General features: G+C 62.4%; 1 protein-coding gene across 1 annotated transcript in view; it reads left to right on the forward strand.

Moving 5' to 3' along the window:
* Positions 1-10,976: 10,976 nt before the first annotated feature.
* Positions 10,977-21,948, forward strand: part of UNC13A (unc-13 homolog A) — a 37,351-nt gene continuing 26,379 nt past the window's right edge. Inside the window, exons 1-10 of the mRNA XM_036399224.1 lie at positions 10,977-11,079; positions 15,899-15,928; positions 16,245-16,344; positions 16,605-16,722; positions 16,903-17,026; positions 17,176-17,249; positions 17,329-17,383; positions 18,089-18,124; positions 18,655-18,865; positions 20,772-21,422. Of these exons, the coding sequence (XP_036255117.1) occupies positions 11,058-11,079; positions 15,899-15,928; positions 16,245-16,344; positions 16,605-16,722; positions 16,903-17,026; positions 17,176-17,249; positions 17,329-17,383; positions 18,089-18,124; positions 18,655-18,865; positions 20,772-21,422 (1,421 nt within the window). The 5' untranslated portion in view covers positions 10,977-11,057. The remainder of the gene's footprint in view (positions 11,080-15,898; positions 15,929-16,244; positions 16,345-16,604; positions 16,723-16,902; positions 17,027-17,175; positions 17,250-17,328; positions 17,384-18,088; positions 18,125-18,654; positions 18,866-20,771; positions 21,423-21,948) is intronic.

Consider the following 21,948-nt stretch of genomic DNA (forward strand, 5'->3'; position numbering starts at 1 on the left):
ACGCTGCTGGTGCCAGTGGGGCACGGCTGGACCCCAGCAGTGGCCCGGGGGAGCTGATGGGGGTGAAAATGGGGAGCAGCCCCAGCCGTCCCCTGGTCCTGCCAGGCAGGGTTAGGGGGGTTCTGCGGGAGAAGGAGGCGGCGGCGTCCGGCCCTGCCGTGTGGGCTTCCCAAGCTGCTCGCCGTTCATTTCAGAGCTTATTAAGAGCTGGGCTTTGTCAATAAGGCACCATATAAAGCACATTGTTGTCTCTTAGCAACCTTAACTAGTTTAAGAAGAATTTTGTTTGGTTTTTTTTTTTTTTTTTGAATATAGAAGAAATTCACCAGGAAACGGCTGCGCCAGCCGGGTTCATCCGGGAGCACCCGCTCTTCCCGCACGAGTCAGCGGCTCAGCACAATGGCTTGGCCACAGCTCCAGCCCCAGCTCCCGGCGAGCAGGGCCTGCTCCCAGTTACAGAATGGGAGTGCAGGGAGCACTGGGAGCCTGCTGGGGAAGGACACAGATCCAGGGATGGTGATGCTGGTGATGGGGAGATCACCAGGCTCTGCCAGACCCGCCCTGGGCAGCCTGCAGGAAGGGGGGAGGGTGTGGAGTGACCCTGTACCCGGTTTGAGGACAGGAGGGAGCCCAGGCCATGCCCCATTTTTCCCTGTGTCCCCCTGCACAGGAGCTGATGGGGTGCCATGGCCAAGTGCACCAGGCAAGTGGTGGCAGAACCACAGGTCCTCCACTCCTGCCAGACTGGGACCAGAATGGGTGGAGACAGGGCTCCCACCACATCCCTGCCTGGGCTGGACTGGGATAACTGGGCCCCAACCTCTCACTCTGCGTGGTGCTGGAGCTGGTTAATGGCAAACGGCGCCTGGGAGCATTAACCCAGGCGGGGGGGTGGGAAGGGGGGGTACAAACAGGCGCTGAGGGTGAATCTGCAACCGCAGGAAGTCAGTTATTAATTCGAGGGAGACGTTTTGCCCCTTGATTTACTGTCATCAGGCTTTATGTAACGGCAGGGCAAGGGTGGGCAATGCTGTGGGGAGGGGGTGGATGAGGTGGGGTGCAGTCCAGCACCGCCGAGTGCTCCCTTCTGCTGCTTCCTGAGCCCCCACCATGTGAAAGGAGAAGGGGACCAGGGTGGGATCCCACTGCCTCAGTGTGCCACAGTGGGGGACCCTGAGACAGCCCTGTGCCTTCCCCTGGGACTTCCTCCTCCCCGCCCCCCCAGTTGTCAGGCTGGGCCCCGGCAGGCTGCTGACATGGCTGGGGCCTCGTGTCCTCGTGTCACCTCCTGGGTCGGGGGACAGGAGCTGGCAGAGCAGCTGCTGCCTGCGTGGTGCTGGCGTGCAAACAGGGGGGCGTTTGTGCACGGATGCACTCGCACATGTGGATGGAGGTGCACGTGTGACCACGTGGGCACGTGCACATGCCTGTGCGTGTGCAGATGCGTGTGCACACGGAGGTTTAGCACGCGTGTTCAGGTGTGTGTGTGTGCACACATGTGCAGCACTGTCCTCTCAGCACACACCACCATGCACACGCTGAAGAACACACGTGCACACGCAGGGGGACAGGGGACACGCGGGGTGTGGGACTCCCAGCAGCCCTGGGAGTCCCAGTGTGGCAGCACTGGGGAACACGGCAGCCCTGTGGCAGAGGCCATGGGACGTGTCAGAACCCCAGGGCTCTGTGGCAGGGGGACACGTGGGGTTCCAGGGGACACAGCAGCCCTCGGTGCCGGCTGGTGGGTGGCCCGGCCGGGAGAGGGCTGGGGGATGCAACACTCCCCTGCCTTCAATTGGCTGAGCGATAAATAAATAAAAGGGAATTAAATAAATAGAGGCGAGTCGGTTTATATAATCGCTGGTACAGTTTGTCCTGAACCTCTGCACGGATTAGAGAGCTGGCACCGGCCGTGGGTCATTAGCAGCTGGGCTGAGCCCCCCCAGCGCGACTGCCCCGGCCCCAGCCCCGCCCCGGCCCCCAGCCTTGCCCCCTATTTACCTATCCGGGTACTTTTTAACGAGAAACCTTGGGAAGGGCCGTGCGTGTGTGTGCATGTGTGAGCTCTGCAAACGTGCACTGAAGGCACAGGGCTGTGTGCGGGCACCTGCCTGTGCCCAGGTGTGCCCGAGCAGGTTGGTGTGTGTGCAGGGAGCTCTGTGTGTGTGTGTGGGTGTGTGGGTCTGTGCACAGGACTGTGTGCATGCACATGTGTTTTCAAGTTTGTGTGCATGGGGCCAGCACACACATGTGCCTCAGCACGTGGTGTGCATGTGCAGACGTGTGTGTGTGGGCACCTCACACCTCTGTGTACAAGCACGTGTGTTTTTTCCCCCTCTGCTCAGGAAAGCACCTTTCTCCCACAGCTCCAGTTTCTTCCTGGGTGCTGGGGTGTTCCTGCAAAACCTTTTGGTTTCTTCCCTGCCTTTGGAGCAGCACCTGGGAGGTGTTTGTTGGGGTGTGTGGGGAGCCCCCTCACAAAGTGTGGCACCCAGGGCAGGAGGCATCCGTGTGCCCCAGGACACACTGGGTGCCAGCTGGCCAGGGTGCCCATTTACCCCCTCCCCAAGCACCCCCACACCCCCCGGGCCCACCATCACCCACACACCTCCACTCCCCTTCTCAGCTGCCCCGAATTCTCTGTGTGGCCGCGGCCGGGGATGGCCAGCGGGAACCCCTGATGTCCCTGGGCTCATGCCGAGCTGTCCCCGCAGTGTCCCACGGGGCGCCCCGAGCCCCGCGCTGCCGCCCGGTGCCGGGGCTGAGTGTGCCCGTGACGCGTCTGTGCCCGTGGCTGTGCCCGTGTCGTGCCTGTGCCCGTGATGTGCCTGTGCCCGTGGCTGTGCCCCTGTCTGTGCTGCCGCCGGTGCCGGTGTCCGTTCCACTGTCCGTACCCGTTCCCGTGCCAGTGGCCGTTCCCGTTGCCGTTCCCGTGCCGGTGCCCGTTCCCATGCCCGTTCCCATGCCCATGTCCGTGCCGGTGCAGATGCCAGTGGCCGTGCCCGTTGCCGTTGCCGTGCCCGTTCCCCGCTGCTGTTCCCGTGCCCGTTTCCGTTCCCGTGCCCGTTTCCGTTCCCGTTCCCGTTTCCGTTCCCGTTGCCGTTGCCGTTGCCGTGCCCGTTCCCCGTTGCGGTTCCCGTTGCCTTGCGCGCTCTTCTGCTGCCATCTAGTGCCCCACCCGCACGCCGAGTCCCCGCAGGGCGCTCATCGCCCGTGGCCTCCCCGCCTGGCAGTGCCTCGGCTCGGTCGGCCCTGGAGAAGCCACCTGTACCTTGGGGACACCTTGGTGCCCTCTCTGGGGATGCCAGCGGGCCCCGTGGCTTTCGGGGGGTGGCGAGCCCTTGGCTCTGGGGGACGGGGAGCAGCATTCTCCCTGGAAACCGGGAGAAAGCCAGCGGGAGCTCGGTGCCCGGGAAGGGCTCAGTGGCACGGGTTGCTGCAATGGCTCTTGGATGTCCCGCCACGCCCTTCCCTGCAGCCACCCCCGTCTCACCGGGTCCAGGCTGTGCTGGAGGGGTGCAGCGCCCTGGTTTTACCCATCACTGACCATCCTGGTGCTCTTTGTCCCTGAAGGGACCGTGCCATGGAGGGGCCACGGGTGGCACCAAGCCCAGGCAGCACCAACCACCCTGATGCCACTGCAGCCGTGAGAGCCCGACCCGCGGATGTCACCACAGCATTCCTGACAGAGCCATTCAGTGCAGGATGATGGAGAGCAGCTCTCCTGCCTCTCTCCTGCCTCTCTCCTGCCTCTCTCCTGCCTCTCTCCTGCCTCTCTCCTCCTCTCTCCTGCCTGTTCCAGCTCCCTGAGATGGATGGGCGCCTCTCCCTGCGCTCGATACCTGCTGACTCAGGGGCTTGGGCTCCGCACGGCTGCGGGGCTCGGCAGTGAATGCGGAGCCAGCCGAGGCTGTGCGGCTGCTGGCCCTGCCCAGTGACTGGGGCTGATCGATGGGGTGTCAGCAGAGATTCAGGCTCCTTGGGGCTTTGCTCAGGGACGTCTCGGCAGGAGATGCCGCAGAGGTATTTTTAGCCACGTAATTCATAGCTACCTCCAGCCTGATTAATTTTTTTCTCCCTTGGTCAATCCATCACACACTCTGCCCTGGCGGATGGATGCGTGCCGGGAGCTGGGCGTGCTGGGAGGGGCTGAGGCAAGACCTGGACACTGGGTCCATTTCAGAAAGCTTCATTTGATTCTGTTTGCAACGGAGTAAAACAAAACACCTGTATGAGGGACCCCAAATGCTGAGAAAACCCCTGCCTCAGGTGCCCCCCAGCAGGCCAGGTGGGTGCAGCGGTGAACACCCATGAGGCAAAATTGGTTCTGGGACTGTGTGCTGACCTGGACCAGCTCCTGGGGTGCTCCAGCCTTTCCCAAGACACTTCCCCAGCCATAGATGCCAAAATGGGAGCCAGGGAGGGGCTGCAGCATCCCACATCTGTTGTCTCTGTGAAAGCATTTCCACTTAGGCCTGATTCAGCAAAACTGTGTTTTCCCAATTGCTGCTGCACCCAGGATGAGGACACACAGTCCTGCGGGCTGCCAGCATCTCCCAGGGACGCAGGCACAGGAAGTGGATCAGGCAGCTGATGTGATTGTCCCCTCGCTGGGAAATGTGAGCTCAGGGAGCTCAAAGGACAGCTCTGATTTGGGCTTTGGGCTCCCGTTTGTGCCTGCACCCACCGCCCTTCTGCACCCTCACAAACTCAGTGAGTGCCACGGCTCCAGTTGCCCGTGTGGGACCCAGCAGTTGTGGGTGCAGCGCAGGGCACGCAGCAGTGGGGTCACCCTGGCACCCCACGGGGGCCCTGGGCTGCTGCCAGTGCCCCTTTCCGGCCGGCCCAGCGTCACCCCCGCCCCCGTGTCCTGGCGCGCCCCGGCGTCCCTGCACAGCGCGGGCTGCGGGGGCCGCTCAAAGGAGCGATTTTCTCGCTCTGAAGCCCCGGCTCTGTTCGGCGCCAGGCAGGGCACTGGGATGCTGGGGCAGCGTGGGTGCTCCCGAGAGAAGGGGCACCGCGCTCCCGCTGGGCACGGCCCTGCCAGTGCCCCCCACCTCCGGCCCTTTGATTCCGGCCCAGCCTCTTGCCCTGGAAACTGCAGCTGCCCACGGCGGGGTCGAGCAGGGCAGGATCTGATCTCCTCTCCCTGTGCTCGGTGCCTGAGCCACAGCAGAGCTGGCGTGATGCCAGGCACCGTCCCTGCATGAGGAGGGGGACAGATCAGTGTCCCCAGGGCCTGTCCCTGACTAGGTTTTTGGGGTTCCTGCAAGCCTGAGAGGCAGTGGCTTGTGCTTCCCGGTGGGAATCTGCTCAGCCTGTTCTGCTTCCCATGATCCTGTCCTGGGAGATCTGTGGGGCCCCTTGCAAAGGGTGATGGGTTCTTGGGAGCTTGGGGACTGCATCCCCTGGCTCAAGATTTTGCTGTGAAGCTGCAGAGAGGTTCCTCTGCTTCCCAAAACCAGTCCGAGGTTGTGCCCAAAGCAGTTTTAAATCCAGTTTAAGGCAATTCACAGCCCCTGCCTTGGGCCAGTGCTGGTGCTGGGGGATGGACAGACAGACAGACACCCAGGCCCCCTTGCTGGCGCTGTTTCAAGGACAGGAGCTGAAGGGATTGGACAGGGCTGGCAGAGGTGGGAGGGGGCTCACACCAGCAGGGACCTTCACTGCCAAGTAGGGAGATGCTGTTTCTTGCCAGCAGCAAAGATTTCTTCAAAAACGTGAGTAAACCCCCCACAGGAGTGAGCTGGGCCGAGGACAGCCAGGTTGGGGCCCAGGGCAAGGCTGGGATCAGTGAGAAACAATAGAAATCCAAACCCCTGGAGCAGCGAGATGACCACTGAGCACACGTGGGCTCGGGTTCCACCCCAACCCTCCCTCCCTGCCTTGATCCCAGCCAGGGCCATGGCACAACCTTCCTGTCCTTGGCCCCAGGTCTCTCTTTTGCCCACGATCAGCTTCCCCCTCCACAATCAAACAGCCGAGGGGTCCCTGCAGCCCTGACCCGGCCGCCCTCACTCACCATCCACCAGGTCTTGGCCCTCACGTCGTAGCAGAGCTGCCACCTCACGGAGCCCCCGGCCGGTGCCGCTGCCCTGCCCGCCTCCATGCCCGGCGGCTACTCCGGGAGGCGGCTGGCATGATGCCCTGCTCCCGGGGCCATCGCAGGCACTTCTTCCCCTCGAAAAGCACCCAGGGCAGCTCCCAGCCCTGGGAAAAGCAGCTGGACGGAGGCGAGGAATAATCCCAGCCCCGGAGCTGCTGGGCTGCCCCCGGGGAGGCGGGGAGGCTGCTCCGGGTGGGCTGGTGGGTGGTCACTGCCGGGCAGAGGCTGTGCCAGCGGCGGGGCACGCCAGAGGGACAGCACCACGTCAGCGGGACAGAGGGACAGCAAAGGGATGTGCTGGGTCTTGGAGGGTGTGGGAGCTGCTTTGGCTTTGCCTGCCCAGGGAAGGGGCTGCTGCAGGTACCACCTACAGCCCACCAGCCTCTGTTCCAGGGACCCCGACATGTCCCCATGTGGGTGATGGGCTCCCATGTCACCTGTTCCACCTGTCCTCTGTCCCCCAACACACATGTGCTCAGATGGGGGCACCCTCCTTCTCCTTCTCCTTCTCCTTCTCCTTCTCCTTCTCCTTCTCCTTCTCCTTCTCCTTCTCCTTCTCCTTCTCCTTCTCCTTCTCCTTCTCCTTCTCCTTCTCCTTCTCCTTCTCCTTCTCCTTCTCCTTCTCCTTCTCCTCCCCTCTGGCTCTGTAGAAACCCAGGGATGAAAAGGGGGTGTGTGGGAGTGTCCCCTGAGGATCTGGGGGAGCTGGACACCAGCAGAGCTGTGGGGGCTGGTCTCTGCTCCCAGAGTGGGGGCAGGATCTGTCACTGGGCATTCCTGGCCCTGTCACGCTGGTCCCAGCATGACCTGTGAGGAGCTCAGAGGTGCCTCAGGGCTCACATCCTTCTGGCCCCACTGTTCCACATGCACTGTGGGGTTCCCCAAAGGATCCCAGTGGGGGTCACATCTGACCCCTTTCCTCTGAGCCCGCTCCCTGCTCCCCACCCAGGGATGAGCCATCCTGCATTTTGGGCTTTGCCACAGGAATCCTGACCCCAGTGAGTGCTCAATGCTCTCAGCTGTCTGTGTCACCATGTCCATTTAGCATCCCTTCTCCTGGGAATTGTGATTTGATTTGGAGTTTAGGGGTCGTGGACTGACCCCCCCCAACATGGGTGGACAACCAGTTCTGACTTTGTTATTCTCAGGGACCATCAGATCCTTCCCAGTGCTGCCTACTGGGACAAACTAATCCCTGCTGGGTGCCCAGCCTTCCCCTTATGCCCCCTGTGCCCCCTGTGCCCCCTGCCCTCCTGAATGCTGCTTGCAGACTTTCCAGCCCCAGGGTTTTGCTGCAGGGATTGAGAAAGTTTTTTAGGAAGTCTGAGTTTTTGCGTGGTTTTTTTTTTTTTTTTTTTTTTTTTTTTTTCCTTTTAAGGCCCAGGAATCACAGGAGAAGCTGAATTTGTGCTGAGCTGGAGATTTGATGACATTTGGGGATATCCAGACAAGAAGCTTTGGGGATGGAACCATGCCTGGGGCCCAGGGGGCTTGGGCACCACCACAGACATGCCAAAGGATTTTGGGGTGGGTGAGATGGCTGTGTGGGAAGGGAGGGGCAGGTTGCAGGAATTCAGCTCCTGGAAATTAGTTTCAAGGCATGGAGATAACTTCCTGATTTACTTTTTTTTTCCTAAACACTATTTTTTTAAAATCCTTAATTTTGATCAAAAGCCAGGCCTTTTCTTGGGTAAAGAACTCTGGAGCTTCTCATGAACACTCCTTTCCAATGAGACTTTTTTCATCCAAACAAGGGTTTGGGGCAGAAAATAAACCCAAAGCTGAGCCATGGTTGGAGCTCAGAGCTGGTACCAAGGCAGGAGGGTGGCACTGGGCAGCAGTGGCTGCTGGGGGGGGGTGGGCAGACAGATTGAGCTGAATGATGAAAATCTTCCCATTTGGAATCTTCCAGAATTGCTGTTTGGCTTGGAAAAGGTGGCTTTAAAGGGGTGTGTGATAATGTGAGTGTGTGTGGGGGCACAAGCAGGCAAGTGTGTGATGTGTGTGTGTGACTGGAGTGTGTGTGTGAAACGAGTATGTGTGACAGGAATGTGTGTGACAGGAGTGTGTGTGTGTGTGACAGGAGTGTGTGTGTGTGTGACAGGAGTGTGTGTGTGACACGAGTGTGTGTGTGACACGAGTGTGTGTGTGTGACAAAAGTGTGTGTGTGACACGAGTGTGTGTGTGACACGAGTGTGTGTGTGTGACACAAGTGTGTGTGTGTGACACAAGTGTGTGTGTGACACGAGTGTGTGTGTGACAGGAGTGTGTGTGTGTGTGACAGGAGTGTGTGTGTGTGACACAAGTGTGTGTGTGTGTGTGACAGAAGTGTGTGTGTGACAGGAGTGTGTGTGTGTGACAGGAGTGTGTGTGTGATGTATGTGACAGGAGCGTGTGTGATGTGAGCGTGTGTGCGACACGAGTGTGTGTGATATGTGTGTGATGAGTGTGTGTGACACGAGTGTGTGTGATATGTGTGTGATGAGTGTGACACGAGTGTGTGCGATATGTGTGTGATGAGTGTGTGCGACACGAGTGTGTGTGATATGTGTGTGATGAGTGTGTGTGACACGAGTGTATGTGATATGTGTGTAATGAGTGTGTGTGACACGAGTGTGTGCGATATGTGTGTGATGAGTGTGTGTGACACGAGTGTGCCCGTGCCCCACGTGTGGCCACACGTGGGCGATGCACTGACGCTGAGCAGAGCAGACACTCCCGCTAGAGGCAGCTCTGGTGCCCCAGGGCTGGCAGAGCAGGGAGGAGATGCCAAGAGATGGCACCAAAAATGCACTGAGAGTCCTTGGTGGGCTGGGAAGAGGCTCTGGCACATCGCTGCTGTGAGGAAGGGCTCTGGGGGCTCTGGGGGGCCCCAAAGCTCCTGCCAGGATGGTGTTTGTGAGGGGAGTGCTGTGGAAATGCCATGTGCCAGAGCTGGGGGTGCCACAAACTCCTGGTCTGTCACCAGGGACTTGATGGGGGTCTGGAAGGGCTTTAACAGGCAATTGGGGGCAGAAGGGGGTGAGAGCCCCCCAGAGTGAGGGAGGGAAGGAGGGAGGGGGCCTCGGTGCTGACCCCCACCCTGGCATGGGCCCACTCTGCCATTGCTGGGGCAGGGCTGTTGGGAAGCAGAGCCAGCAGAATGGATGTGCTGGCGAGGGGGCTGGGGCTCAGCCACTGCTCCAGCTGGAGGACCTGGGGGTGTGCCCGGGGTGATCCTGCCTCCTCTGGCTCGTCACTGGTGCAAAGCCCAGCTCTCTGTGCCTCAGTTTCCCTGGCAGGAAGGGCTGTGCCCACTGCTGCCCACCATACCAGCATCCCCCAGGGCCTTGTCCCTGGAGGAGGGAGGGAGGTGGCAGCGGGGCTGTCACAGCTGGGCCTCCCTGCTGCCCAGACTGGGTCACCCTGCCTGGGCTGTCACCCACGGGGCTCTGTGTGCTCGTGTGGGGGTGACAGGGGCTGTGCAGGTGTGTGAGGGCACACATGGATGTCCAGCTGCCACCATCTCCTGCCACCAGCGGCTCCAGTTCTGCTCTGTCAGGAGGCTGGGGCTGCTCTCGTTTGGGATCACTCATTAGTGATGAGGGACCAGTGTAGGGTCAGGCCAGGGCACTCAGTCCCACAGGTGCCCTTGTGTGCACATCTTCCCTTGCTCTCTCTGCCTCAGTTTCCCTTGGTGTCTCTTTTCCCCCTGGTGTTCCTGATGCCACTTTCTGCTGGGCAATGATCCCATGGGAGTAACATGGTGACAGCTTTGCTGGAGCCACCAGGATCAGCAGGATGGCAGCGTGAGCCCATCACCTGGCTCCACAGCAAGAGGAGGCAAACGGGGACAGGATGAAGCCCTGTCTGAGCTCATGTCCCAGTGATGGAGGTGGAGGTCTCTGCTTTACTCTCATGTGGGACCCCTTCCATGAGGGCCAGCATCTGGAACTGGGTGCTGGTCCCTGCCTGGAACCACGGCAGCTTCTGCAGCCCCTGAACTGGGATCACTGCCCAGATCTGAGCCTTTTTTGGGATGTCACATTTGGTGGCCGAGAGGAGAGAGGGGACAACAATGGGGGGTGACAACGACAGTGTGCCCCTGCTCAGACCCATCTCTGAACATGCCCAGCACGGCCTGGGGGGGTCATGCCTGGGGGAGTGCGGTAAATTCTGCACCCCAAAACCACCTCCCTTTAGGGCAGGACACACACAGCTCCCGCAGCCCACCCTGCCGGGGAAGGGAGGGCACCACAGGCCCCGGGGCTGGACGAGCCAGCCGGACCCACCCCGGACAGCACCGGCCCCCGCTCCGGGCAGGACCCCCCGCCCGTTCCGCGGGGCGCTGCGGCTGTGCCGTGCCGAGCCGGGCCGGGCGGTGCCGTGCCGTGCCGAGCCGAGCCGTGCCGTGCCGTGCCGTGCCGTGCCGTGTGGCTGTGCCGTGCCGAGCCGAGCCGTGCCGTGCCGTGCCGAGCCGTGCCGTGTGGTTGTGCCGTGCCGTGCCGTGCCGAGCCGTGCCGTGCCGAGCCGTGCCGTGTGGCTGTGCCGTGCCGAGCCGTGCCGTGCCGTGCAGTGCCGGGCGGTGCCGTGCCGTGTAGCTGTGCCGAGCCGTGTGGCTGTGCCGTGCCGTGCCGTGCCGAGCCCTGCCGTGCCGTGCCGTGCCGAGCCGAGCCGAGCCGTGCCGAGCCCTGCCGTGCCGTGCCGTGCCGAGCCGAGCCGGGCGGTGCCGGGCGGTGCCGTGCCGTGTGGCCGGGCCGTGCCGCGCGTTCCGCTCCGTGCCCCCCCCGGGACCCCAGACCCGGCTCGGCCCCGGCGCCGGGCGGGGCTCGGGGGCGGTGCCGCGCGGGCGGGGGCGGCGGTGACGTCAGGCGCTGTCCGCGGTGCTGAGGGAAGATGGCGGCGCGCTAGAGCCGGGCGGCGGCCAGGGCCCCCCGCGCCCCCCGCGCCCCCCGGCACCCGCACCGCCGCCATGTCGCTGCTCTGCGTCGGAGGTACCGGGGCGCGGGGCACGGGGCGCGGGCCGGGCGGGGGGCGCGTCCCGCGCGGGGACGGAGCGGAGCCCGGGGCGGAGAGGGGGGAGCGCGGGGCTGCGGGGCCGGCGGGGCTGAGGGGAGTGCGGGCGGGAGGGGGCGGTGAGGCGGGGGGGCCGTGGGAACGGCTCCATTCACGAGCGCCCGGCGCGTGGATTTATGAATGAACCGGCGGGGGCGCGCGCGCGGCGCGGGAGCCAGGAGCGGGGGTGGGGGAGGGGCGGGGGTGTGGGCGCGCCCTGCCCGCGCAGGGATCCCCGGAACCCCCCGGGATCCCCGGAACCCGCCGGGATCCCCCCGAACGCTGGTCCTGACCCCAAACCCCCGCCGGGAGGGACGGGGCTCCCTCCGCGCCTCCCGCCGCCCCATGGGGACGGCAGGGGAGGGACGGGGCTCCCCCCGGAACCCTCCCGGGCTCCCCTCCCGCTGTGGGAAGGGGCTCCCCCCGGAACTCCCGGGTTTCCTTCATATCCTCCCAGCGCCATGGGGCGGGAAGCTGCCCCCATAACTTCCCACTGCCGGGGAGGGAGGGGGCTCCCCTATAAACCCCCCCGGGCTCCCTCCGTGGCCCTCCCCCGCCGTGGGGAGGGGGCTCCCCTCTCGCCGCCCACGCCAGCCTCTCCAGATTGCCGCCCCCTCGGAGCCCCCTTCTTCCCATCCTGCCCCCTTCGTGTCTCTTCCCACACCCCCCTCAAGCGCAGACCTCACCGTGCTCACCCCCCCAGACACCCCTGCCCATACACCCACCCCCCCACCATCGCATCTCTCCCCATATACCCCCCTGCCCCAACCCCCCAGGACCCCACCCCTCACGCCTATCCTCAGGCACCCCCATCCTGCAGATGCAGCCCTCTGCATTCCCAACCACCCCCTCATCAAAAACATCCCATCTGTGCCCCCAACACCCCACATCCATCCCCACCCCCCCGCCAATTACACCCTGAAGCATCCCCGACCCCCAAAATCCCTCCACTCCCAAAATCATCCACCCTCATCTATGTATCTCTACATTCTCTCAATCCCCCTAAAATCATCCATACCCATCTATGTATTTCTACATTCTCACCCCCCGAAACAGACCCCATGCACCCCAAATCCCACGCCCTCCCCACTTCCCTCTGTGCACCCCTAAATACCCCCCTCAGATTACAGCCTGAGCCCCAGAGCCCCCTGTGCCCCTGCAGGTGTTGCTCAGCCTGGCATGGGGATGCTGGTGGGAGTCGGGGCAGCTGGGGGGGTCAGGGTAGGAGCCTGGGGGCCTGGTGCTGTGTGCCCAGTTAGGGGATCTGATGCTGGTCACCCCATACTGGGATGTACTGGGGGACTGCCCAGGTAGGGGATCCCTGCACTGAACACACTGAGCCCTGCCCACCCCAGTGCACAAATGAGTCCTGCAGGCTTGGCCTCAGCCTCGCTGGTTAGTCTGGATTGAATGCTCAGTGAGGGGGGACAGAAGTCGGGGGGGGTCCCTTTACCCCCTTGTCAAGGCCCTATGACATCCTGGTGGGGACGGGGTAGCACTTGTGTGTCTTGGGGTCAGAGGATGGAGGTGGCAGAGTGACAGCTGGGACAAGGGTGGGGGCATAGAGTGTCTGGGATTCGCCCACCCCAGGAGAAATCTGGAGGAAATGGGGCTCTCCTGGTGCTGCCTGAGTTCATCAGGATGGGGGCTGTGCCCCTTCCAGCCCCTGACGTGTCCTTGTCCCTGAGGTGCTGTCACAGCCCCCTCTCTGGTGGCAGTGCCACAGCTGGCGTGCCCCTGTGTGCCCCCCCGCCATCCCCAGATTTCGAGGACTCTCCTCTGGCAGGGGAGGTGCCTCTTTACTGCCACTTAAAGGACTGTCACATGTGGTGACACCCTCGGTGGCGCTGGGGGTGGCTGCTCAGAAGCAGCTCCGAGTGGGCTGGGGCTTCCCCCAGTGCCCTGTCACCACTCGCTGCTCACGCTTCCCGTGCTATTTTGGGGGTCCCGGGGGCGGGGGTGCCACCCCAGAGCCTCCCCCCGGCTTTCCCTGCCCCTCCTGGGGGGCTTCGTGCCAGGGGCTGTCCCTGTGTGACAGGCACTGGAGTGACCTGGGAGTGTGGGGTGAGTGGGGACAGGAGGGGGTGTCTGGAGTGGCGGGAGGCAGACGGACAGATGGACAGGCGGGCGGACGGGCAGCTGGAGAGACAGATGGAGAGACGGAGGGACAGATGGATGAAGGGGATGGGAGACGTGATCACGGAGGCTGAGGGGTGGGTGGGTGGAGGGACAGAGGAAGAGGAAGGACAGAGGGGTGGATGGAAGGACAGAGGGGTGGGTGGACGGATGGAAGGATGGATGGAGGGGTGCATGGAGGGTTGGACAGAGGGTTGGATGATGGACAGACAGATGTATGGGGGGACAGACATAGGGAGGGTGTGTGGAGAGACCGGTGAGTGGACAGAGAGTGGGGTGGACAGGCAGAGGCATGGGTGGGTGAACAGAGAGGGACAGAGGGATGGACACACAGGAGATGGACAAATGGTGGGTGGTTGGAGTGGGTGGACAGACATGCAAATGGATGGATAGGCAGAAGGATGGGTGAGTGGAGAGACAGGAAAATGGACAGAGGGGTGGGTGGATGGACAGAAGGATTGGTGAGTGGAGAGACAGGAAGGACAGAGGCGTGGGTGGATGGATAGAGGGGTGGGAGGATGATGGACAGCAAGATGGATGGCAGATGGGTGGGTGGATGGCTGGAGGGATGGGTGGGTGGAGAGACTGGTAATGGACAGGCAGCAGGATGGATGTGTGGACAGGCAGAGGGGTGGACAGACAGACAGACAGGCCTGTTGGGGCATGCCAATAGCCCAGCCCAGCTTTCATGCCATTCCCAGTCCAATCTCTGCCAGCTGCCTCCTGCCTCAATTTCCCCAACTATTCAACACCCCCTGAGAGGAGTGAGATCACCCCAGCCTGGGGAGACCCCAGCTTGTTGATGTCACATAAGTGTCACACTGTCCTCAGCTCCTTGCCTGGAGACTCAGGTTGAATTTAGCCCCAGGGTGGCACCCCAGGTCTCACCACCCCTGTGCCAGCTTTGGGGACCCTTTGATGGGTGGGAGGGCAGCACATCCTGCAGATGGTGACAGCAGGACTTCTCCCTGGCAGGAGATGACAGCCAGGAAAGCCACGTGTCCCCTGGGTAATTGTTTGTTCCTGTCAGCTCGGGTATTTTTGGAGCTTTTCCTTCCTCTGCTCTCCCGTTCCTTTTTGGAAGCAGCAGCTGGTGAAGAATAGTGGGTGCCCCTGGGCCCGGGGGAAGGGGGATCCCTGTCAGCCACAGGCAGGTTCTGGCTCCAAATGCTCTGTTAGAATAGAATGATATCAATTTATAATATGTATAATATAATGTATAAATACATTCTATTTCATTTACATAATCATTACACACAGTGGTGCCAGCCATCCCCACACAGCCCCCAGGCTCCCAGCCTTGTGTCACTCGAGGATCTTTGGATCCCGGAGCTTTGTGCCAAGCCCCCAAGTGTGAATTCCCCATCTCTGTGATTCCCTGGGAACATGGCTGCCACTGACGTCGCTGCTGACCTTCCTTGAGGCAGAAAGCCACGCAGGGTGTCACCCTTTCAGTGGCACAGGGCAGGCAGCTGAGTTAGAGGGTCCCCAGTTGTTTTCCGAGGTGATGCTTTCCCTTGCCTCAGTTTCCCCGAGGTGTCTGGTGCCTCCTCCCAGCCCTGCCAGGCACGTGGCGCTGGCGGCAGCCCCGCGTCCCCTCCAGCGCTGGTGGCGGCTGATAAGCGGCTGGCGAGTGGCACGTCTCCGAAATCAAATTACCTTTGATGTCGCCAGGGCTATTTTCATCCCTGCTCGGTCACGTTGGTCCTGCACCCGCTGGCACCCGCGTCATTTACGCGTTCTCCGGGTGCTGTGTCATTCCCTCCCCGCCCGGTCCCCTCCCGACAGCTCCGAGGACACTCCCGGGCCCCGCCGCCCCCCCGGCATTGGCGGCGCCGGTACCGGCCCTGCTCGGTTCCCTTTGCCCCCCCACTGCAGCCACAGGCTGGGGACCGACCCCCACCCAACAGGGGAACAGCTGGGGGTGTCAGCCAGAGCTGGGGGGGTTCCCGTGGAACTGAGCAGGATCAGAGGGCTCCCTGCACCCCCCAATGGACGCGATGGGAACCAGCCCCACAGTGCCCCCACGGGAGAGGCAGGGCTGGGATGCAGTGTGGGAGGTGTTTTGGGGCTGTATAGGATTTTGGGGGGGCATCTCCTCTACCCCTGGGGCTGTTTTGGGTCAGGGAGGGTTACAAGCCCTGACCCACCCGGTTTCCTGCGGGAAATGTGGGTCAGTTGTTTGGGAGAGCCTTAACCCTGGTTCTGCTGGGCTGCTGCCACCCAGATGGGACTCGAGTGGGGAACAGCGTCCCCCATGTCACCGGTTTTCCTCTGGATATGGATGGTAACATCATCTGTTTCTCCAAATAAATCCCAAGTCAAAAGTGTGGGGTGAGGGGGGGTAACACCCCCTCAATAGAGGAAGGCTGGTCATTTGGGGTTGCAAGCTGTCCCAGAGTAGCGTTTTTTTGGGGGAGCATTTTCTCCCCTCCATCTCATATCTGATCCCTCACCTCACTTGGCATGGGGGATCCCAGCACTTTTCTCACCTGGCAGCTGGGGGGGCCGTGGGGGTCAACCAGGACTGGGGTCCTCCCACCCCTTTGACACCCTGGTGGGGATCCCCAGCCTTTCCCCAGGGTCTCAGCCTGATTTTCTTCCTTCCCTTTGTCCCCACAGTTAAAAAGGCCAAGTATGATGGGCCCCAAGGTGAGTGAGACCCCACCTCAGGGGAGAGAGTGGGGGGCTCTTGGGTTGGTTGGGTGTGGCAGGATCAGAGGAGGGGCTGGGGAAGGGGGTCAAGGGGACCCTTAGCTCTGGAGGCATCATTTGGCAAGTTGGGGACACACACACACAAATGGGGATACCCTGGATGGAGTGGGGGGCTCACATCCTCCCAGCCCTGGCAGATGCAGGATCTCTCCTGGGACTGGGGTGCTGAGGGAAGTGTGTGGGGGTGGCAGGGGGCAGTGTTGGGGAGTGGGGACACACTGGGGGTCACTTCACCCTCTGCTCGTTCCCACAGAGAAGTTTAACACCTACGTGACCCTGAAGGTGCAAAATGTCAAGAGCACGACCATCGCAGTGCGGGGCAACCTGCCCTCCTGGGAGCAGGACTTCATGTTGTGAGTGTCCAGGGCTGTGCAGGACTTCATGTTGTGAGTGTCCAGGGGTCCCCCGAGCTCCCCCATCCCTGCTGCTCCCCCTTGCCCCCATAAACAACACGGGCAGTCCCCCACTGCCCTGAGCCCAGATCTGAGGGGCTCACCTGAGTCCTGGCAGTCCCTGAGAGGACAGGTAGAAGCTGGGGTGGTCCCAGGAGGCTGCTGAGACCCGAGGGGGGGTTAACTTCATGGGGGTAACCTGATACCTTTCCTGTCCCCAGTGAGATCAATCGGCTGGACTTGGGCCTGACTGTGGAGGTGTGGAACAAGGGGCTCATCTGGGACACCATGGTGGGCACGGTGTGGATACCCCTCCGGACCATCAGGCAGTCCAATGAGGTAGGAGGCAGGCACAGGCATCTCCCTGCTGAACCCCAAGGGACATGTGCCACCCCCAGCTGTCCTTTGGGCCAGGCAGAGCCTTCCCCATCCTGCCTGGGGTCACACCCTGTGTGCTGGGCTTGTGGGGAAACAAAAGGAGGGTCTGGGAGCTCTCCTCACCCCATTTCTACCTGACAGGAGGGACCTGGGGAATGGCTCACACTCGACTCCCAGGTCATCATGACTGACAACGAGATTTCGGGCACCAAGGATCCGACTTTCCACCGCATCCTCCTTGACACACGCTTTGAGCTGCCGCTGGGTGGGTGCCCCATCCCCAGGCCCAGGCTGCCCTTCCTTGCCCTCAGCCCCAGGGGTGCTCATGAGCTTTGGAGCTGAGGCTGAGGGTCCAAAAGCTTGAGGGCTGTTTTTGGGAGGTCTGTGCACCAGCTGGGGTCTTTGCCCTCGCAGATATCCCTGAGGAGGAGGCCAGGTACTGGGCCAAGAAACTGGAGCAGCTCAATGCGATGCGGGACCAGGATGATGTGAGTGCTGCCAGGCCTGGGGTGAGGGGGCAGGGGCAGTGCTGCCAGCAGGAGCCCTCACCAGCCCCTCTCTCCCCAGTATGCCTTCCAGGAGGAGCAGGAAAAGCCTCTGCCTGTGCATGGCTCACAGTGCTGTAAGTGCTGCCCTGTCCCTGCCCCGCTGTGGGACACCCACACCCTCCTTTCCCACACTGAGGAATTTTAAGGGATGGGCTCCACATCTGCTTTGGGGCATTGGACCCCAGCCCAAGTGGGGTTCAACTCCACCCCATACCCAGTCCCCATCCCCACTCCTGTTGTCCTTCCTGTGTTTGCCAGTGTTTCTCTGCTGTCTCCCAGCTCCACAGTGGCTGAGCCTTCCTGTGGGTGGAGGGGAGCAATAGGAGCAATGGGGCTGATGAGGACAGTTCCACTGGGGCAAGGGGCAGCAGGCTGGTGTTGGGGGCTGCTGGATGGGGGCCCTGTGGAGGCATTTGGGGTGGCAGCTCAGTTTGTCCCAACACATGCCTCAGTTCCCCCTTCTATAACCACCCCAGGGGCATGCATGGTTCAGTGCTCCTGTGCCCACCCCCAGGCCCCGTCCCCTGTCAGTGCCACCATGCCTGGCCATAGCATTGTCCCCAGCCTGGGTCGGTGGCACCATGCCCACCTCGGGCACTGTCTCCAGTCCAGCTTGGTGTCATCATGTTCAGGCCCAGGCAGTGTCCCAGTGCCAGTGTGCCCCATGCTGGATGCTGTCCCCAGGGCAGTGTCCCCAACCCAGGGTGCCCCCTGGGGCAATGCTGGTTCCTCCCAACCAGCTGCCTCCATCTTTATTGTCTCTGCCCCTTTCTTTGTAGGCAACTGGAATTATTTTGGCTGGGGAGAACAGCAGAGTAAGTATCCTGCCCACTCCTCTCTTCCCAGCCTGGGGGTCCCCAGCACATCCCTCTTTGCCTGGCCCCAGGGCTCAGAGGACCTGGAGCTTGGGTCTAGCCTGTGGCCTTGTGCCTTGACTCTGTACTGGGTGAGGACAGTGTCACCAAGTGCCCTGTCCTGGGCAGGGCTGTCCCCATGGGCTGGTGGGGATATGGCACCATGGGGCTCTGTGCCCTTGGGGTGTCCCAGTGGCAATGAGCAGCTCAGGCTTTGCCTCTGTGGTGGAGCATTGGTGGGGCAGAGGGAGGGTCCCTGCCCCCATCCTCTTCCCCCTTCTGTATGTCCCAAATTCCCCCTCCACCTTCCCCTCATCCCCCCAGACCCTTCCTGTGCTGACAACGTCAGCTCGCCCCTCATCCTGCCCTGGGCCCACCTCCCCAGCACAGTCTCACAGCGGTGGGGATACAGTGGTGGCACTAAAGGGTCTGTGCAGGGTGGGGGGCAGATTTGGGCCATCCCCTGCCCTGCTCACTGTGGCCCCTTGCAGACGATGACCCTGACAGTACCGTGGACGACCGGGACAGTGACTACCGCAGCGAGACCAGCAACAGCATCCCCCCACCCTACTACACCACGTCCCAGCCCAACGCCTCCGTGCACCAGTACCCCATGAGGCACCAGCAGCAGAGCTCCCGCGACTCCTACACTGACTCCATGCAGAGCTACGAGATGGACTACTCGGACCAGGCTCCCATCAGGTACAGTGGCCACAGCCAGCTCACCCTGGCACCAGCTCTCTCAACCTCCCCCACAGGTGACAGAGGCCAGCGGGTCCCCAGGGGGACGCCAGGGATGGCGCTCCCAGTGCGGTGGGTGACAGAGGGAAGGATGAGGTGAGGAAGAGCAGGGTGGTGCTGGCCCCATCCAAACCTTTCCTTCTCACTGGGAAGTTTTCAAACTCTTTTGGGTCACTGCCCTCCTCTGTCCTCACTGGGCTTGGGGCCCCCCACCCCTGGCTGTCCCTGCTGGGAGCTGGGCAGCTGAGCGTGGGGTGGCTGGGGACACAGACGTGGCAGGGCCCAACCCAAAGTGCCAGCCCCATCCAGGTGGACAGAGCCTCCCTGCCAGTGTCCCCACGGCAGCAGGGGGTGGCGGGTGGCGGTGGGACCTCGCTGACCATGTTCCTCTCCTCCCCTGGCAGACGCTATGGTAGCGTAGACTCTGCCGCAAACGGACGCAGCGACGCTGAGTCCGGTTCTGAGTCGAGCAGGCGGACCAGCCGCCAGCCTTCCCTTGAGAGCAGGCGGTCCCTAGACCTATCGGATAGGTGGGTCCCTACCTGTGCGTGTGCCGTGTGCCGTCGCAGAGTGCTGTGCTCGGTCCTTGCAGCCATGGTGAGGCCAACACCAGTCCTGGCAAGGGCGGCCTTGTGCCACCCTCCCCGCCCCGAATCAGCCTCCTACAGGGACAGCTTTGGGGTGCTCAGGTGTCCTCCCCAGCTCCTCTTGCTGCTGCACCCCAGTTCATGGGGTGACGTCCCGGCATCCTGGTCCCGCTTGCTGGCACTGCCACTGTCTGGCAGCACCGCTGCCTGTTCCTTGTCGTGTCAGCGGGTGTGGGACTGGGCCCTTGGGGACTCAAATGCCACTCCCTGTTCCTGGTCACCTGCCACGGTGTGCCTGTCTGGGCAAAAGCTTCATGCAGTGATTTGGGATCCTGCGATGCGCCAAGAGTGCCTCTCCCAGCTCTGGCCAGGATCAGGATGGGGAGGTGTGGGGTTTCCAGGTGTGAGCTGTGTCTCCTGCATCCCTGTGCCCCAAGTGCTCCTTCCCAAGGTACCTGGATGGCGCCAGTACCCCTCCCAGCTGGGATCAGCCTGAGCCATCCCCCAGCACTCCCTTCTCTGCGGTGTCCCCTGGCTTCCCACAGCCTGGCTCAGCCACTCTGGGCTCTGCCCAGCCCAGCCCCTCACCTTTGTCCCCTCACGCACCCCCTGAGCCCTGGCTGCCAGTGCTGGAGATGTGGTGTCGGCCTCTTCCTTGGCATGTCCCTGTCCTGTCTGCATGTCTGCTTCTGTCAGCCTGTCCCCACGGAGCCATGGGGCTGCCCTGTCCCTGGCAGCCTCCCGGGCCACAGGGCCCCTGTGGGCCTCCCAGTGCAGGCACCTGTGAGAGAGGAGGGGGCTGGGGGGACACATGGGGTGGGGGAAGGAGTCTGGCCTGGCAGCAAGAGCAGAGAGGAGCCCCCCAGGTAGGGATGGTGTTAAGAGGAGTGAGGGGGTTAAGGGGGTGTCCTGGGGTGGGGGTGCCTGGGAGGGCTGTGCAGAGCACGGGTGACAGATCTGTGTGTCAGGGGCAGGACAGGGTGAATGGCAGCAGCAGGAGGCAGGATCTGGCTGGGGGTGCTGCTGTCCCCACCCCTGGCTGGGGTGAGCCCAGGAGACAGACACTGTCAGCCAATCCCCACTGTCAGCCCAGGCACAGGCAGGCAGCTCAGAGTGCCCCTCTTGGGGGGCTGGTTCCAGCCGATGGAGTTTCCTGGTTCTGTGCCTTCGGCTCCCGATGGGAGCTGCACATCCTCCCGGCCCTGGTGCAGGGCCTGGGGCTCTGCCTGGGGTGCCACGGACCCACGGGAGCCCTGTCCTTGTGTCCCCTCGCCCCTCAGCCCCACAGGGAGCAGCCGCTACGCCTCGTCGGCCGAGCTGAGCCAGGGCAGCTCCCAGCTGAGCGAGGACTTCGAGAACGAGAGCCTGAGGGACTCGGAGCTGGACGAGAGGGACGGGGACTCCTACCACTCCTGCCACAGCTCCGTCAGCTACCGCAAGGACTCCCCCCGCTGGGAGGAGGAGGATGATGATGATCTCTACCTGGAGGAGGAGGAGGAAGAGTTCATTGAGGACTACAGTGAGACTGAGGAAGGCTACCCCAAGGAAGAGGAGTTGGAAGAGGAGGAGGAGGAGGAGCTGCGGGAGCAGGACACCTATGAACCCCCTGAGCATGAAACGTACCCACCACCACAGAAACCCCTGCCACAGCAGCCACAGCAGCAGCAGCAACAGCAACAGGTCCTGCAGCAGCAGCAACAGCAGCAGCAACAGCAACAGCAGCAGCAACCCCAGCTGGTCCCACAGCAGAAGCCTCAGCAGCAGGAAAGGAAGGAGGAGAGGAAGGAGGAGAGGAAAGAGGAGAGGAAGGAGGAGAGGGACACCTCTGCTCCCCAGGAAGCCCCTGAGGCCCTCCAGGCCCAGCGGGCAGAGGAGGAAGTTCCCCTGCAAGAGGCAGCCCCGGAGACTGAGCCCCCAAAACCAGCGGAGAGGTAGGAGGGGAAGCTGACCTGTGGTGTCCCTGGGATGGCACTGTGCCTGCAGGCACTGAGGATGCTCTGGAGGTGGGTCAGGGATGGTGCTGGTGCTTGGCACAGGACCAGGGACCTTCTGCTGTGTCTGGAGCTTTTCCAGGTGCCTGAGCCATCGAGGTGGGGCAAGCCCACCTTGTGCCACCCAGGCAAGAGCCAGCACCCTGGGCACATGGCCTGGGCCCCTGGGCCCAGCCACCCCCTGTGCTAAGCATGGCTCAAGGTGTTCAGGAACCTGCTGGGGCTGCAGGGCTGCAGGTTTATAACCTGGGACAAACATGGGGCTGGGGGAATGGGATCTCAGGGCTGTGATTCCTCTCCTCTGGCACAGGCTCTTGGCACCCTGGGTGGAGCTTGGTCAGAAGAGGAGATTTCCTTTACAGAAGTCAGTCCTCTCCCCAGGCCTGGTAGAAGCTCATCCATGGCCTCCTGTGCTGTACAAGTGAATTAATTGGTGGTCAGGTTCCTGGTGCAGCATGTGAATAAT

The sequence above is a fragment of the Molothrus ater genome, chromosome 26, assembly GCF_012460135.2.
Source record: "Molothrus ater isolate BHLD 08-10-18 breed brown headed cowbird chromosome 26, BPBGC_Mater_1.1, whole genome shotgun sequence".
In the NCBI taxonomy this organism is placed as follows: domain Eukaryota; kingdom Metazoa; phylum Chordata; class Aves; order Passeriformes; family Icteridae; genus Molothrus; species Molothrus ater.